Source organism: Cucumis sativus, chromosome 1 (assembly GCF_000004075.3).
Source record: "Cucumis sativus cultivar 9930 chromosome 1, Cucumber_9930_V3, whole genome shotgun sequence".
Taxonomy (NCBI): domain Eukaryota; kingdom Viridiplantae; phylum Streptophyta; class Magnoliopsida; order Cucurbitales; family Cucurbitaceae; genus Cucumis; species Cucumis sativus.
In genome coordinates this window covers 27,490,767-27,509,476 of record NC_026655.2, presented here as the reverse complement: position 1 = coordinate 27,509,476, position 18,710 = coordinate 27,490,767, and the positions used below count along the sequence as shown (strand labels likewise).

The 18,710-nt window shown below is 30.1% G+C and overlaps 2 protein-coding genes across 2 annotated transcripts; both read right to left on the bottom strand.

Moving 5' to 3' along the window:
• Positions 1-862: 862 nt before the first annotated feature.
• Positions 863-3,807, bottom strand: LOC101212547 (pentatricopeptide repeat-containing protein At5g66520). Its single transcript, XM_004139062.3, has 2 exons — positions 2,989-3,807; positions 863-2,168 (listed from the first exon to the last, which is right to left on the bottom strand). The coding sequence occupies exons 1-2, from the start codon at positions 3,619-3,621 to the stop codon at positions 972-974; spliced, it is 1,830 nt and encodes a 609-aa protein (XP_004139110.1). The 5' UTR covers positions 3,622-3,807; the 3' UTR covers positions 863-971.
• A 2,561-nt stretch (positions 3,808-6,368) lies between these two features.
• Positions 6,369-10,742, bottom strand: LOC101212302 (cyanogenic beta-glucosidase). Its single transcript, XM_011661813.2, is given in 14 exon segments — positions 6,369-6,624; positions 6,627-6,763; positions 6,995-7,097; positions 7,205-7,310; positions 7,551-7,582; positions 7,704-7,921; positions 8,146-8,261; positions 8,404-8,737; positions 9,202-9,289; positions 9,430-9,507; positions 9,972-10,047; positions 10,209-10,267; positions 10,375-10,444; positions 10,561-10,742. Coding segments are annotated over 14 exon segments (1,620 nt in total). The 5' UTR covers positions 10,645-10,742; the 3' UTR covers positions 6,369-6,505.
• Between the last annotated feature and the right edge of the window lie 7,968 nt (positions 10,743-18,710).

Below are 18,710 nucleotides of genomic sequence, written 5' to 3'. Positions count from 1 at the left end.
AATGATGTTATCTTCAATATACTCAATATACTCCTAATAATACGAAATATAAATTCTTATTAACCTTAAATTTTTGTCAATTTTTTCTCTCGAAAGATCACTGTACCAGTTAGTCGTCGATGTTCTTTTTCTTCACCGCTTATACTTCCCTCAATATTCTATTATTCGATGTCTTTTGTGAATAGACGGAGAGAGATTGGAAAGTGAGGGAGAGATCGAGAAAAAAGATTTTTTTGAATAAAAATCACCAAAATAAAAATAATTGAGGAAAAATTCTTGTTATAATATTACCACGACAAAATTAATCATTTACCATATTTACATCAGATATCTAATAAATACAAATATTAATTACGGTTCACTCTCCTTTTTTCTTTTTCTATTTTTAATTTATTATTAATAATAAAGATGAATTACGTTGGTCATTCAGGCCTTATATTTATGTAAAATATTACACAATTTAGGACATTGCTCAAAAATTAAAGAAATTTGGATTAATCTTGTACTATGGTATATCATTTTAAACTATCTTAATTAAATACTCTATAATTTGTCATTCCTCCTGTCACCTAGTACACCTTGGGGAGTGTCCATTCATTTAAGCATTTCGGTGCATTTAGGATTTTGAGTTGGATCACTCAAGCAAGCATGATGGTTTACCTTGGTTAAGCCTAGTGCATTTGGAACAATGCTTTAAAAGGTAGTAATAATAAACCAATTACTTGCAAGTCTAGATCATTTATACCATATGTGCATGCAAATCTCTATAAAAAGCCACATACTTCAGATGCTATAATGAACAAAAATATGAAAAATGATTTTCCAGTTAGATATAAGCCAATGAAGTTGCAAGTAAATGTACCTGAATGATGAAAGGCTGAGAGTTTGTAGCTGAAGTTAATGTAGAAGACTAGCAAATGCAGATTAGCTTCTATTGAAAATGAACCAATTTTCAGGTACACCAAAATACATTACCAATAATCGTTACACGAACAAGTTCCATCTTTAAAATGGTGATATCGAATTCGATCCCTAACGATAATCTCTCTGTCGTATACCTTTGAAATGAACTTTATCGCTAGATGACAGTCACTACATACTCTCAAGTTCTTCACAATACGAATCGGGGTTTTGGGTGTTGTATTCATCAACCCAAAGGCAATGGCTAACTTCTCACTGTGCTTTAACAAAGCTGTTTCTCTGTCTTCATTGTCGTCGATGTCAAGCAAAACTTCTCCGGATTCAGGGATGTAACCAGCAATCTTCAACTTGGTGATCATCTCGTCTAAGAACAAATAGAGTTGTTTTGTTTGAGGATGAGACCGATCACCGACGAGAAATTGATGGAACATCCCATTCAACTCGATGGAGCTGCAACCCGGAGTTTTCTTTTTCCCACTTTCTGCAATTTTCTCCCTTAATGTTCTTGCTTCATTCCAATTCCCAGTCAAAGAATATATATTTGCTAATAGAACATGGCAGCCCAGATGGTTAGGATCCAACTCTTTAACAATTTTCCCAACTCTCTCTCCCATTTCAGCATCCTTATGAATTTTGCAAGCACTAAGCAATGCACCCCATATAGCGACATCCGGTGTCAAATGCATACTTGATATGATCTCTTCAGCTTCCTTCAAGCGCCCAGCACGTCCTAGTAGATCGACCAAACAGCCGTAATGCTCTAACTCAGGTTTGACTCTGTAATGACTCGCCATTGATTCAAAATAGTATCTTCCTTCCTCAACTCTATTACCATGACTACAAGCATTTAACAAAGCAACAAATGTAACTTTGTTGGGAGAAACTTTTTCTATCTTCATTTGTTCAAAAACCTCAATTGCTTCCTTAGATTTTCCATGCACAGCAAACCCACCAATCATGGCATTCCAAGGCCAAACCTTTCGCTTCAACCGTGGATTACTGTTGAAAAGCTTTGATGCGAACTCTAACTCTCCACATTTTGCATACATGTCAATCAGTCCAGCCAGCAACCGCTCATTCATCTGAATATTGTTCTTTTTAATATAAACGTGCATCCATCTTCCTTGATCCAATGCCACAAGATTAGCACAGGCAGCAAGGGAACTGGCTAATGTGTACTCGTTTGGGCTCATCCCTTTTGCCAGCATGTTGTGGAAGATATCCAAAGCTTCCATGAAATAACCAACCTAGATATGAAGATCCTGTTTCAGATTTTTTTAAGCAATATGTAGAAACTAAACACAATTCATAATAAACTCAGTGATTGCTTACCATTTGATTTCCCCATGGATGCAGGGGCAAGTTTGAGGAAACGAGACAGAAAAATACTTCTCTCTCGCAAAGAAAGTAAATATGGCTTCTCACTATGGCATAGCGTATACCAGCACAGTATTACTGTGTCAAGAAGTAACTAGAATCATATAACGTTAAAATTTTTGGAAAAATTATAGCTTCTACTAAGGTTTTTAAGCTTCTACAAAGATTGTCTCTTTATCCCTTGCACCCCGTTTGTTAACCATTTGGTTATACTCATTTCATCTTTAAATTTCTTTGCTAAGTAATTAACTTGTACCAATGTTTTCATAAACCAAGCCAATTTTTTAAACTAAAAATAGTCGGTTTTTAAAACTTAGTTCTTATTTTTGGAATTTGCCAAAACATTTGCTTAACTTTCAAGAACCAATAACCAAAATTGAAATATTTCTCAAACAAGATCTTAGCTTAATTTGAGAGAAAATAAGCCTAACTTTCAAAAACCAATAACTAAAATCGAAACGGTCACCAAACAAGGTGTTGACCTACAATTTTTTCCACTAACTTCCCAATCATTGACAAAAAATAGACAGTTGAAAGGCTGATTAGAAAAATTTAAGAGTGAAGACTAAATAAAAGATAAACGGACATTGTTACAAAAACACAACTTCGAAGTTTAAAGCCTGAACTTATAATTGAGCCCAAAATTTTGAAACAAAAAAATGAAAGAACTTCAGTTTTTCATGTAATTACCTGAAGACAACCAGAAATCATTGTTGTCCACGACACAACATCTTTTTCAGGCATTTCATCAAACAGTTGCCGAGCTTCATCCATTTTCCCCAATCTCGCATACCCACTAAGCATGATATTCCAGGAATACATATCTCTATTGGGACTCCAATCAAACACCTTTCTAGCATCCACAACAAAATCCAAATTCACATACATCCCAATCAACGCATTCGTCACAAACAGATTGTTTTCCAGACCAAGTTTAATAGCATGAACACGAACTTGCTCCCCTTCCAGAACCCCAACACCACTGCCACAGCCCTTGAAGGCAAATGCAAACGAATACTGATTGGGCACTAACCTTTCTTCGCGGATTAAAGAACGAAACTTCGTGAAAGAATCAGCAGAAGAAGTGGTTGAAAATGCCAGGACCTTGATAATGGTGTTGTAGAGGAAGAGATCTGGTTGAGGAAAATGGTCGAACACCATGTGGGCATAGGAAATTGGAGCGAATATTGAGGAAAGTTGTTTAAGGAGTTTATTAGTGGGGATTGGGTGTAGAATAAGGCCGGTGGTGATCAATCGGGCGTGAACTTGTTTGATTTGGCGAAATGATTTGCAGGAACTGAGTAAAAAGTCGCATCGTACCATTTTTCTGAAGACAGTGACTTAGTGAAGAAGCTTGAAGAATATCACATTGAGAGCCGCCATGCATTTTGCATACATATCGATCAATCCGGCCACACCTTGACGGCGGCCATGTGACTGATAATTTTGTATATGGAAACAGACTTACTATAGCTTAGAGATCACAATTCCTTTAGAAAAAATTGGAGGAATATTCACTAATCACACAAATATGAAATAATAATAATACTAACAATTTTCTTATTACTTAATTTCAAATTTTACTTTACATATTTATTGTTAATTTTATCTTGAACATTTATTAACGGTAAGAGATTAGGTTTAATTAAATTTTAATGTGAGATAGTACATTTTTATTTTTTAAAATATATTTGGTTTATTTTTTCTTTCTCATGTAAGTTCAATTTATTTTATTTTTTATTGTCACTATAATATGGTTTTTTACATATTTTTTTTCTTTTTTCTTTCTATGTTTTTATGTTGCTTTAGTTTTGTACAAATATATGTACCTTTTTTCATTTTTATTTTTTTATTCTACAAATTCTATAATTTTTCAAAAATATACTATGTTTTTTTTTTATAAACACGTTGAAAAATGAAAATATACACTCATATATTATTGGTCTATAAGATGATATAGAGTAAAATTAGTTATATGTGTGCACTTATTTTGTTTATTTCTTAATTTAAATCTCACCAAATCCAATCAACTTTATTCTTTTATAAATATAATTATACTTTTACAAATAATTATATTTTACAAAATATAATTTTTTCTTTTTTTCTAAACAAATATCCTCTCTCCAAATAATTAGCCTCCCACAAATAATTTATCTTTGTCTTTTGTACAAAATACAATATCTTCCTTCTAAATAATTATGTTTTAACAAATATAATTATCTTTTCATTTTCGAGAATAATTATATGTATATATGAATATATATACATATAATTATCAAATCTTTAACAAAATTTTCACTCTTCAATTTAATTAAATAAAATCTAAATTATTTAATAAATTTCATTTTTCATAAAACCAAATAATTTCCACAACTTTACTTAATCCTTGTAACATACAATTAAATTAAATCCTCAAAAAACACCATAAATTTAATTTCTCTAATTATTTAAATATTCATCCAATAAATATCTAATTAATTCCAATTTCACGAGATCATTAATTCTTAATCAAATACTTCAACTTAACGTCCAATAATTCCAACATAACCAAATAACATTAAGATAATTAAATTCAATTTTACTTAATTTGTAGGGGTTACATATTAAGTCATACAAAGGAAGAGAAGAATAAAGAAAAATATATAAGTAAAAAAACTTTTTCACAAGAGAAATCTAGGCCCTCCCTAACAATGTCGCTAATTTGACAAACAAATTTCGTCGCTCAAATTTGTGCCAAATAAATTACCAAATTACACACCAAACACTAGTCTTAGTGAGAAGTTTGGGTTGAACCAAGGAGCACACTGATTGCTCAAATGAACTAATTTGCAACCACGTAACTGAAGAGTGGATTTTGAGTTGAATTTAATTGCAAAAAAATAAATTGCATGAAACAACGAGAAATTGTAAAGACTTAATGTCAAAATTGTCTAGCTTGGGTCTATTGGATTTTGCCTATTCTATGCATTTGATCATACTTTATCATTACCAAATTTCTATGTTGATTACACCTAGTTCGATTGAAAAAGACAATTGAATTGTCCTAAGCAACTAATCGACATTAATATGACCAATGAAAATCATTCAAAATTCAGATAAACATTGAGTGCATTAAGTTCAAGGGCAAGTTTGAGTAAATAATTAACTTTCAAGCGTCTAACTAAATATCCATGGAAATTCGAAATGGAATTGGAATTAAAGCATTCAAAATAGAATTGGATTCGATCAATAAAAATATATCTATTTCAAAAAGTCACAAATACAAAGAAAAAATGGGAAATCTCAAACAACACAAGCTAGATAAAAGGTACCTTAGGCTTGATACATCGTTAAAAGCATGAAAGTTAACAAGAAAAAAACTTCAATTGGCAAGACAAAAGAGTGTGCAAAAATCCTCTCAAGAGTGTCTAAGAAGGCGTGTAAATAATGTTCGTTAAGTGGCTTGCAACTAGGAACATATTATTAATGTAAAATTATAACGGTGTTGCGACGTTCTAGGGCAGCACCGCGATGCTAGGCCATGCATACGGGTTCTTCCAGTTTACAACTTTGAAGTGTCACGACACTAGACTAATTACATTAATTACACAAGAATTGATAACAACTACAGTGATGACAATTGATAGCACATTTCTTAAATTGAAATATATCACTAATAGCAACAATAGATGATATTCATTGCCAGAAACTATTAGTCACAACTTATAACAATTATCAATTTTTGTTGTGTTAGACGTGGGGTTTTAAATTTTTTACCAATTTTTATGTTATATATGCATTTATTTTATCTTTTATGTTGTATATTTTATTAGTTGTGGGCTTAAATGTCATTTATACAACTAGCCCTAATAATAATGATAATAAAAAAGGTGAAATGGAAAATTAAAGTAGTGTATATATTCTCAATTCTAATTTATTTTATTGACCCAAAACATTAGAATAACAAGTATATATGCAAAATCAAATACAAAACAACTTTACAATATAATGCCTTAGAAACTAGCTATGAGGGTCTTTATCATAATGCATTAGCAAATAACTTTGAGGAGCTTTGTTATAATGCTTTATGAGCAAATAGCTTTGAGAAGCTTTATTATTACAATGCCTTAGTAGCAAATAGCTTTGAGAAGCTAAGCTTTATTATTACAATGCCTATTATAATGCCTTAGTAGCAAATAGCTTTGAGAAGCTTTATTGCAATTCCTTATTATAATGCCATAGCAAATAGCTTTGAGGGGATCTTTACTATAATGGGTTTAGCAAATAGCTTCGAGGGGTTGGTTGTGAATATCTTCAAGTGCGTAGGAAATGGTTGAACCACCTTGCTGAATATTTTGGGATTCGTTCCAAAGTTTTGTGTTTGAAATCAATGTAGGTTATACCAAACCTCATAGTATATCCTCTCGACCATTCAAAATCGTCCAATAATGTCCATGCAAAATATCCTTTTATATTTACTCCAGCCCTACAAATATATTGCACAACATATATCATTAACTAAGAGCATAGTAAATATAATTTAGGTCATTTTCAAATGAACTAAAATATTTACGGTAAACGGCAATAGATTACTTTCGATGTCTATCTATATAGAGATAGTAGTCTAATTTGCGATCTTTCATAAATAGATTGTGATGTGTTTTTAATATTTTTAACAATTTTATCTTTAAAAGTATTTTTTTATTTAGTTACTTACTTTATTGACTCGTGAAGTTTAGTGAGATGTTGTTGGTGGTATTTAACTCTGCCTTCATCCTTGATTAATTTCTCGATGTTGGAACAATTATAGTCGAAAAATCCTGTATTTAAAATGTCAATTAATGAAATAATTAAATAAGATTAATATAAATATCAAACAGGTGTGTACGTACATATATAGTAAAATTAGAAAAGTAAGTTAAAATACCATTTTCTGTAATGAGGATGTGTGGATCTCTGTAATGGTTCTTTATATGTATCATAAGATCTTTCAATCCTTGTGGATAAACTGCAAGCCAAGAATCTTTACTCACCTACAAAATCAAGCATAGATATTATACTTTTTATTTGAGTTTTTCTTGTTCTTCTATCGCTTTCATATCATTAGAGGATTTAGATTAATGCATTTATGAAAGTTCAAGGATTAATGTGATATAACTATTAGTTTGAGGTTTGAATGGATATTTTTACGAAAAGAAATATGACATACAACTAATTTAAATTTAAAAACGTAAAACCAAACAAATGAATATATTTTAAATAATATTGATTACCTTCGGACCAATTGGAACTCCATCTCGATCAGCTACAATTCAGAAAAACAAATGGGCAAAGTCAAATTAGAGAAATTTAAATGTGTATGAGAAAAAGAAATGTAAAAGTAAAAGATATATAACACGATTTTGATGTAATTAAACAATGCATACTTGAAACATCAGCATGGGGATCAGTCACTAGACTTGGTTTGTGAGGATCAACATTGGGATTATTCTTTGCATAATTAGCTGTATAGTAATTTATTCCAATAAAATCATAAGACCCTTTCACCAAAAGAATTTCATCATCTTTGAATTTAGGCAATCTCTTGTTCACAAGATGTCTCATGCTGGCTGGATAATCTCCATACACCAAAGGATGCAAAAACCTACAAATATAACATTTAAATAGTTTGAACATAATAATAAGATAACTCTAACATGGTAAGATTCTCAACTTATTTATAAAATATATCAAAATTTTATTTTCTATCAGAGTATATCAACTCGTAGAGAATAAAACTTTATTATATTTATAAATATTATTTTAAATAGTTTTAATATTTAAAACAATTTTTATTCCAAAATGTTATATATTAATTGTTTTACTTACCAACCAAGAGAAAAATCAAGAGCTCGAGATGTAGCTTTTTTGTCTTCCAAACTATTTGAATATGGGACATACCAATCCGTATTCAATGTCACCCCAATTTGACCATTTTGATGTTTCTACAAATCAAATAGGAGTAAGTGTTGGAAAAATATGTGAACATTTTTAATTTAGTTTAACTTGAACATTATGAAATTTATAGCTTTTAGCCAATGGAATTAACCAAAATCAAATTTAGGTGATATGAGAAGGAAATAGTACATATTTAGACTTGTAAAGTTTAACCGCCTTAGCATGTGCGAGAATTTGGTGATGACCAACAATATATGGTTCAGTTCCAGGGTCTCCACCGAGACTATGTAACGGTTTCAAAATACAGCCTCTACGTGGTAAAAGACCAATATGGTTTGATTTTTTAGTTCCAGTATCTCCATCGAAACAATCAACCTGTTGCGAAGATCCTCTGCCTGGTGCAAATAGTCCAGTTGCATAGCCATATGCGGCAAAGATATATTGTTCGTTAAAAGTGATCCAATGTTTCACTCTATCTCCAAACTCTTTGAAGCAAAGGTCAGCAAAATCTCGATAATCATCTCTGAAATAATTAATATTCAAGTTATTTCTTTTCCTTGAAGTACATATTTTTATTATCTATTTATTCTAGTACGAAGTAGTCATTATTTATCATCATTATGCCAATATTCATATGTATCTCATAAGCATCGATAGACTTAAACGATAAAATGTAAAAAAATACTTACAAAAATAGTAAAATATAAATTACTGATAAGCATTGATAGAAGACTTTCTTCAAGTGTTTATCAACGTCTATGATATTAACATTGATAGAAGTCTAAAAGTTTACTCTATCATTATCTCTCATGAATACAATCTAAAATTTTGCTATATTTTCTTTAATAACATGATGCAAGAAGTATATTTAAGGGGAAGTATTTTGTAATAGAAAAATAGTAACTAATACCATAATGTTGTGTTTGGTATTGTCATTGTGTGAGGAATATGACCATTTATAAGAAAGAAAAAAAAAAAGTTACTCACATAATTTGTTGACCCAAGAAGCCTTGATATATATATTCTAAAGCCTGGGGAACATCCCAATGGAAAAGTGTCACATATGGTTTGATGCCTACAAAATTACAGTTATCAATATTATTGATTAAAATTATAGGTAACGAAGCCAAAATAATTTATCTACAAACAGTTAATTATTAGACCAAAGTGTTTTAACGAGACAAATGAAGTATTAAGATATATAATACATCCAACCTTTTGAAATGAGCTCATCGATGAGTCTATTGTAGTAGTCAATTCCTTCTTGATTCACACCTCCAGAAAGCTTTCCCGCTTTATAATTTCAAAACGTTGAAAAAATATGAATTAGTGCCTACATCATCATTAGTTAAATTATGTATCTATATCTATAAATATCTATCTATGGTCGATATACAAACAAGCACATGCATGTTCACAATAACACATATAAAGCAAAAAAAAAAGGAATTATAATTAACTTCTGAGGGAAAACTAATAAAAGATATATGAAATTTTTAAGTTTATTTTTTTTTATTGAAGTATTAGGGTTATGATATATCGAGATATCTCAATTAAGTTCGAAATATTCTCAGCGCCAACAGGTGTACATTAATTAATCATCATATGAATGTTGTTCAGAAGAGGGAAATAATGTCATAATTTTCAAAATTTATAATTTCCTAGTTTCTTTTAATATTAAACATACCAAATTTGAAGGTACTTCTTTTACATACATATATATATATACCAATTGAGGTCATATTTGAAATCCTTACATGGCAAGACTCTGGACCAGGAAATTGAGAATCTGTAGGCATCAAAACCTATACCCTTAATAATGCCAACATCTTCCTGTGTTATACATGAAGAATAATTAATAATCAATATAAGAATGAACATTACCTATGGAATAAATCAAAGTAGCTAAGATAAAAAAATAAACTATATATGGTCTAAAAATTGATGACCATTTTTTAAAAGTTTTTATGTGTAAGTAGATAAGTCCCACAAACCCGATAGCGATGATATTGATCAACAGCTACATCAGCATTACTGCCATCATCAATTCTCTCTGTAGTTCACAAAAACAAACATGAATAGATACTTCTTCATTTCGAAAGAGAAATAAGTATTAATATTATTATTTTTCTTATTGAAAGAGAGAGAAGATCAAAGAACCTGGGTGTTGATGAGTGTACGTATCCCAAATACTTGGTCCTCTCCCATACTTAAAAGCAGCACCTTCGTACTGTTAAAATATAATATATAAACACACAAATACATGTATGTACATACATTAATATTATTAATTTAGAGAATCAAAGAAAATGAAAAGAAGCTAGGGTAGTGTGTTTTTTACAGTACTTGATAAGCAGATGATGCACAACCAACAACAAAGTTTCTAGGGAAGTTGCTTCTCTTTATATTGGGCATGATAATAGGATCCATTGGAAGTAGTCTGTGAGAAAAAGTAAAAATAAGGCAAAGAACTTAGAACGACCAAGAAATTAAGGAAGCCCTTATTATATCCTTCTTGGCTTTAGTTTGATGATGGGATACTTCAACTTTCTAATTGCCTTTATATAGTGAGCTCAATATGCAAGCTAAGGGATGAGGAATCTGCAGCCATTGAAAGTACTATAAAAACAAAAAGAGTATCTCCACCTAATTTACATCTCAAAAATTCCCACACTTTAAATTTCTTTCTTTTTTTGTTTTATTTTAATATTCCAAAACATATCATATATCGCATGATATGTAATTTTAGAGAATGGAAGTAAGGGGAGAAAGTCAATTTAGGTCACGAATCTTGTTGGTTCTCAAACTCTTAAGTATAAGTGCATTTGATTAATGTATGTTCTTTTAGTGTTAGAATAGGTTTAAAGGTTGAATTTTGACTATGATTTTAAATAAGTATAGGACATGCTAAATAATAATAAAATAAAGTTATATATGTTATCTCTAACACTGTTTTCCAAATTTAAAATATTATAAAATTCTTTTAAATTAACAATGATCACTATTGGATTTTTTTTAGTAGTTTACTTTTATAAATTGAAGAACTAGAAAGATGCAGTTAGACACTAGTTGAAATTAACTTATACATCAAATACATCTATTCTTAAATGTCATAAAGAATTCTGAAATTAAAAAATTAAGTCTCAAATTATGCAACCCAGATTTTTTTACAATTATAAAATTGAAGAACAAATTAACATAATATTTTATAAAATTCAGAAACTAAAAAAAGTTGAAAGGAAATTGGGTTGTGTGTGTTTTAGTAAGTGAATTTGAATTATAAAACCCACCAAATATAGCACTAGATTAAACATAAAATCTTTTTTCCAGAAAAAAACAAAGAAAGTAAACATACATTTCAATCAAAAGTCACTATCTTAATGTTTCTATTATCGATATTCTCTGCTTACTCCTTATCTAGAATAATTTTATCTAGATTACAACGAATAAAAATTGACCTCGACCACAATTTAAGAATATAAAATATTTAAATTTTATCACATACTTATGCTATTTTGTATCTATGTCATCTTTTAGTATACCAAGTGTATATCAATGATACCAAGTGTATCAATACAACTATATCATTTACATTAAGTGTATCAAATATATTGGTGTATAAGGTGTATAGGTAGTTTTTGACCTGAGTTTGTTTTTTTCATTTAATTTTAGCAAAAGTAATAAGTTCTTAGTTATATAAGTCTAGTTTTTAATACTTATTTTACGGAAGCTGCACGAAGAACTTTTAATAACTACCTGTTTAATATTATTTAATAGTTTTCTACATGAAATTGAATAAAAAACGAAAACAAAAGGCACAACTATCAACCCCTATTCGTTTTTTGTTTGTTCAATTATAAAAAGTATCAATCAAATTTACAGTTTATATAAAAAATATCTCGAAACTTTCATAAGTTTATAAAATGTGCCTTTAAACTTTCAAAATGGTTCAAGTTAAATATCTTTAACCGTTAGTTTTGGATAAAAGCAATTAGAGTTTTGTTTCAAAAATACATATAAACTATTGAAAAGTTTCATTTTTTTGGAAGAGAAAATGAAGAAATCACACACAAAAAGAAGTGGAAATATGAAGAATGAAAAGTAATAACATGAAGAGGAGAATAATAAATTATAAAGAAGAAGAAGAAAAAGTGAAGTGAAGAATGATCCCGCAATATTAAAAAACAACAAAAGAAAAATCTAGAATTTATGAAAAAACAATAATAATTTTATGAGATTCCATTTTTTGTGATAAGAGTCCTAACTATTTTTTGATTTTGTTACATGTACGTAATTAACCAAAACAATTGTTGTTATATACCACAACTTGTTGATATATCGTCTTACTTCTTTTATTTATTTATTATTTTTTCTCCATTCTCTCTTCTTCAATCTAAAAAATTAAATAAATAAAATTATACAATTTATGAAAGGTATATATTTTGACTCTAATAAGAATGAAGAATATAATGGAAGCACTAAGTAATTTTAGGATTTAAATGTTTTAACGATGTTGTATACTAATAGTCAAATACATTTTTTTATTTAACTAATTAGTGTTTAGTAACCGTTAATAGTTAAATACATTTTTTTTATTTGACTAATTAGTGTCGTATGTTTTATTAATAAATTTTTTATTTTTTTAATTTTGTGAAATTTTAGCTTTATTAAAAAAATATTGGTTAATTTTCATAAATGTAACAAAACACCAAAATATTTACGACCCATGTAACAAAAAAACAAAAAGCACATGTAAGTGGATAAAATATTTTCATAAATTCCAGATTTTCCTTTGATATTGCAAATGATTCGTCACGTCTCATTCTTATTCTTCTTTTCGATTTATTCATCTTCTTGGTTAGATTTCTTCTTCTCCTCTTCCATTCTTTATTTCTTCTATTTTCATTCATATTCTTCTATTTTTTTCTTTCTTCATCTTCTCTTTCTTTCTTCTAGCTTCTCTTCCAGAATATCATGATTGTTTAAATATTATTTTGATATGATCTAAATGATCGTTCAGAATAGTCAACACGATCGTTTAGATTTGAAGCCATTTTCTCATTGTTTAAAAAAAACTATACGATTGTGTGGATATAATTTAATCGATCGTTTACCATAATTAACATGATCACTTAGCATGGTCAATATGATCGTTTAGATTTGAAGCAATTTTTCCATCGTTAAAAAGAACTACATTGTCATGTTGATACTACCCTACACGATCGTGTATCATAATTTTCTACACAATCATGTATTCATGATTGTTTAGAAGAAAAATTACACGTCTGCGTGTAGCTGATTGATTGCGTGGGACATTTTTGGTATTTCCTACACAATCACGTATTCATTTTTCTATACAGTATAAATATTTTACCAGTTTGTTATATTTTTTTTCAAAAAACTCTCTTACATTTTATCCAAAAAAAAGTTATTTTATATTTGATAGGGTCTTAAATTTTGTATCAAGTTCAGAATACATGGATTAGTGGAGAATATATATACATATGATTGGAGACTATAAGATTCAAAGTATTTTTCTTTTTTTCTTTTTTTTTCTTTTTTAAAAAAAGATTTAAGAATCAAAGTTTGGGATATGTACTTCTAAATTTGTCTTTATATATATGTGCTCTTTCAAGATGTATACACATTAATATGGTCTGAAGAAGGTTTTATTTGACTTTATTCCCTTGAATCTCAAACCACGCTAAAGCCTCCATCTATCACTTTAAGTGAATAACTAACTTTAAGAAATTAATCTTTGTACTTTGATACGGATCAACACGAACTTGCCACTTGTACTACTTAGTAGTATAGGTAGTGTCGATCTACATAGCATACATTTCATTTGGTTGTTTATTTGTAGGCAACAATAAGAGACTACATTAATTGGCATCGTCGTTGTTGGGGAGCGCCTAGATTTCTTTTGGAAAATAGTTTTCTACCTTTTATTATTCTTCTCTTGCTTTGTATGACTCGATGCTCCTAGGATCGAAATTCACGGTTGTATTTTGTAGATCTTGGTAGGAGAAAAGGCGAAGAAAAAGAGAGGTTAGAGAGCAAAGAGCTTCTCAAGAGGATATTTGTCTACAAGCACTTTTGAAGAAGAACCTCCAAAGCAAGAATTTAAGAGCATGCCAGATCTTGTGCTGGAGCATATCTTGAGGGATCTAGTTGCACCTGACTTTACCCGTAGCATACCTTGAGGGATCTAGTTGCACCTGACTTTACCCATAGCATACCTTGAGGGATCTAGTTGCACCTGACTTTACCCGTAGTACCTATGCATTACCTATTCTAAGACGACTTGTAGGACTCGTTTCTAATTTAAGTATAAGAATTTAAAATTTGGTTAAGAGTTTTGAAATTTTACGTTTTAGAATAGAATAGGCGTTTTGAAGGAAAATTACTAAGACCCGATGAATTCAGAAGCTTATTCTATAAACCCCAACATTTTAGTGCCACAACCTAAGAAAATTTTTGGAATAGAAAGATTGAGAGCATTAGGAGCCACTGTGATGAGTGAAACAGCTAAATCGGAAGAAGCTGAAAAATGGCTATGGACATTGGAGAATTGTTTATTGATAAACTGATATGTGTTGGAATTTATGATTTGACGAAAAGGAATTATCAAAGGGCATTGCAAAAAAGATTTCATAAAACTTCATCAAGTCTTTTAGACTTACGTTTTTAAAATCTCATCTTCTAGAAACAGGTGTTTTGGCCAAGTAGAGAAAAAGGTTGAAAGGCTTGCTGCGAGTTGAGAAAGCCACCAGGCATTTAAGAGTTGTTAATTATATTTGGTCAAAGTGTTGTAATTGTATATTCTTACAGAAAGCATGTTATTAATAAAGTGTACACTTAGTTAAGTTATTTATCACATTTGGCATTTAAGGTTGACTGTCATTGCGTTTTGAGTTTCATTTGATAGTATAAAAAGAGTTGAAAATAAGTTTAGCGATAAGATCAATTGCAAAGTTTAAGCTAAATCACGTCCTATTCGCACTACTTCCTACGTTTAGGTTGTCTTGTGAATTAAGGTGTGGCACAACTTGTAATGAACTTAAAACTAAGTTAATCCATTTACTGCTATTTATTATGGCTTTGCAGATGAGGACCTACACAAATCCATCAAGGAGTTCCATGTAGTGTGCAATAACATAAGACCACATGGAATGACTAGGGACCAATTGAATTTTAGGGCCTTCTCTTTAGCTTTGAAGAATGATACCAAGGATTGGCTATATATACTCCCGGTACGATTTGTGACCACCTGGGCCCAGATAGAGAAGGTTTTTCGAGAAATTTTTTCTCTACCTCTCGCACCCACCAAGGTAAAAAAGGAGACTTATGGCATCACGTAGACGAATGTCGAGTTACTGCACAAACACTAGGAGCAGTTTAAGTGCATGTGCAAAAATTTTCCTCATCACCAGATTTCTAAAGTGCTTCTAATTCAGTACTTCTATGAGAAGTTAGTCTCCAATGATAAAAGTACTATTGATATAGGTGCGAGAGGAGCCTTAGTGAATAAGACTCCAATAAAGGCCAAAACTATAATTTCCACTATGGCTACTAATGACAGCAGTTTGAAATTAGATATGGAGAGCATTTGTCCACCACTTCTTCACATGAGGTAAGTGAGCTTGGATCTGAAATTGCTAAACGAACTACTCTTAAGAAACAAGTATTCATTGCACAAGAAGAACAGTCTCAGTAGTCTGTAGTTGAGGTAAACTATGTTGGAAAAAAACAAGGTGGTAGGTTGCAAAATAAAAACTGTCGAGGAAGCTAAGGAAATAGTCACAGAGGATAAGGATATGATAATTATAGCTGTCGCCACGTGCTCAAGACGATGCGGAGCAGTTGAGTCCTCAAAATGGTTAGTTTTAAAACAAAATAAGAGTCGCTACCAATCTTTTTTATGATGTATTGAACATCGAAATAAAGTAAATCATTAAAAAAATGGTTTTCGAAAACTAGAGTGGAGTTTGGAAGTCATTTGTGTGTGAGGAATGTGTTAGCACCCCACAACACCCATTTAGAAAACGATGGTGAAATTTCAAATCTTGAATTGCAAATATTCTTTAATTTCTTTTAAAAAGCAATGTTTTATTTTACCCTTCATTACTCCAATATTTGAAGCAACGATCTCATAAAATAAGTGGAGAGCATTCCATCAATTGGACTATATTGAAGAATTTTCTCACTTCAAGAAAGTGAAAAATTCATCATAGGAATAGCCTTCTAATAAAAAGACGTTTTTTTAAACATTAATTAAAATTATTTTTTTTATGATCAAATCTTCGACTACCAAAGATGTGATCCTTTAGAAGAATTTTAAAACTTTGAAAATTTTAATTAGAAAGAGTTGAAAATTTTAAATTGAAAACAAAACGAAGGTTAATAGAAAAATTAGATTAGTAAAAACAAGAGTAAAGAAGCATCATAAACCAAAAGAATCGACTTCTCACCCTAAATTATACAAACAAAATAACATATTGAGATTTAATTTTTATAAAAACGTATTGGAGATCGATCTCAGTCTCCCAAAGAATCTACTTCCCACCTTAAGAATTCTAAGAATCTGGACTCTCAAATTTTCTAGATTTTGTGGTCAGATGTTTGTTTTAAAGAAAAATTAATTGAAAATATTAGAAAAAAAGATTAAACAACTATAAGCAAGAATTCATTAAATGAATCATAAACCAACACACAAACATTTAAATAAGCATATATCTACAACAATGTATACAACAATGTAGAATAAACAATAATCTATAAGTAAAATAAAATATAAAACAAAATTACTAGAAAAAGAATTAGAAAGTAAGAACAAATAATGAGTAAAAATAACTAAACAATAAAATAATTTACATAAACAAATAAATTTGTTATAAGAGAGAAACAAAAATGTAGAAATAAGATAAACACATAAGTAATTATAAGAGAAGAAAAATGGAGAAACAAAAACAAGAAAAATAAACAAATATGAAGGAAAAATATAATATTAAATGACATATAAAATTGAGAAAATACTAAAAACACAATAATAAATGGTATGGAAAGAAAAAAGAATTAAATATAAAATGCTAAATATAAATAAATTAAAGGGACATTTTTTAAATAGAAAAATAAATTAAAATATTTTTTAGATGAAGAAGAAAGGATGGGAAGGTTGTAAAAATTTTTTAGGGTTTTTTTTTGTGCCTTTTTTCTTTTTTGTTCACCTTTCCATGGATGAAGAAGAAGAGATTATTTATAGCCAAAAAGCTTCGCCAAATAGCTAAAAATTCAAAATTGCTAATTTTTTTTAAAAAAATTTGAAAATAATACCAACATTAGCATTCATCTCAAAATGGCATGAAACCTTTATTAACAAATTTAAAAGAGTTATCATATTTAGTATTTCTTCACCTACCTTAGACTAACTAATTGATTTAGTTATTCTAACCCAACTATCTACATAACTTTAAAAGTAATTAAATAACAAAGCAAAACCTCCAAGGGAAAGTCTAGCAATTGAATTAATTTTAAATAAAGTCGGACAAAATTAGGTGACTACAATAGCAAAGCGTTAAAGGAAAAGAATACTACACAACAAATCATACGATCCATGCAATTCGTAAAAAGTGCGGCAGCCGCAAAATTTTGAGCAAAGATAGAGCTCAAGGAAGAATACCCGCTGCCATTTTCAGTCAACAAATCCTTGAGAAAAGCTCATTCCACAGATCACTGTCGCGAAAGCATCTGCTCAAGGAAACCCATTATGTCGTCGCACCTACTCAGATCAGCCACCGCTCGTCCAGATCCTCAATCTCCTTTCTGTTCGTTGGTCTCTGCGCTTTGTTTGCGTAAGCATCGTCTATATCCGCTGCTAAATAGAACGCCAATACTTCAGACACCATCGACCAGACATTCGCGTCCCCGTTCTTCAGACACCACCCCCAACCCCTTCTTGCAAACACTGCCTTGAATTTTGCTTTCAGATTGTAGGAAAAGGAAATGTTGGTCATAGTTGTGTCGTGTCGAAACACTGCCTTGAAAGCAAAATTCGGTGCGACCTCGGTGCTAAATCGCTTATGTCGATTGCTCCCCAAGGTTAACACAACTTTTCCAACTCATGCGTGCATTCGTTTGAGTTAAGAATGGAATCAAAAGAAAAATAATTGCTTAGAGAATCAGAGAAAAGAATAGAGTTTTGCAAAAAGAATAACCAAACATCATAAAAAAATTCTTTACGTAATATATATATATATATATATAATAACTATAATTATAAAATAAATGAAATAATAATAATTTTTTCAATTTTCAATTGAAATATCAATTAGAAAATAGTAGAATGATGATCATTTCCAACAAAAACTTGAAACATGATCGTTCAAATATTGATACACAATCATTTAATTTTGATCTTGATATTATCGCATCCAAATCTAAATTAAGATAAATTGTTTGGTGAAATCGTGGAGTTTTATTATAAGGGTGGTTCAGGT

Coding starts and splice junctions, on each gene's coding strand:
- LOC101212547 (XM_004139062.3), bottom strand. CDS start 3,621: ATGGTACGATGCGACTTTTTACTCAGTTCCTGCAAATCATTTCGCCAA. Junction 2,169..2,988: donor TGATTTCTGGTTGTCTTCAG/GTAATTACATGA, acceptor CTTCATATCTAG/GTTGGTTATTTCATGGAAGC.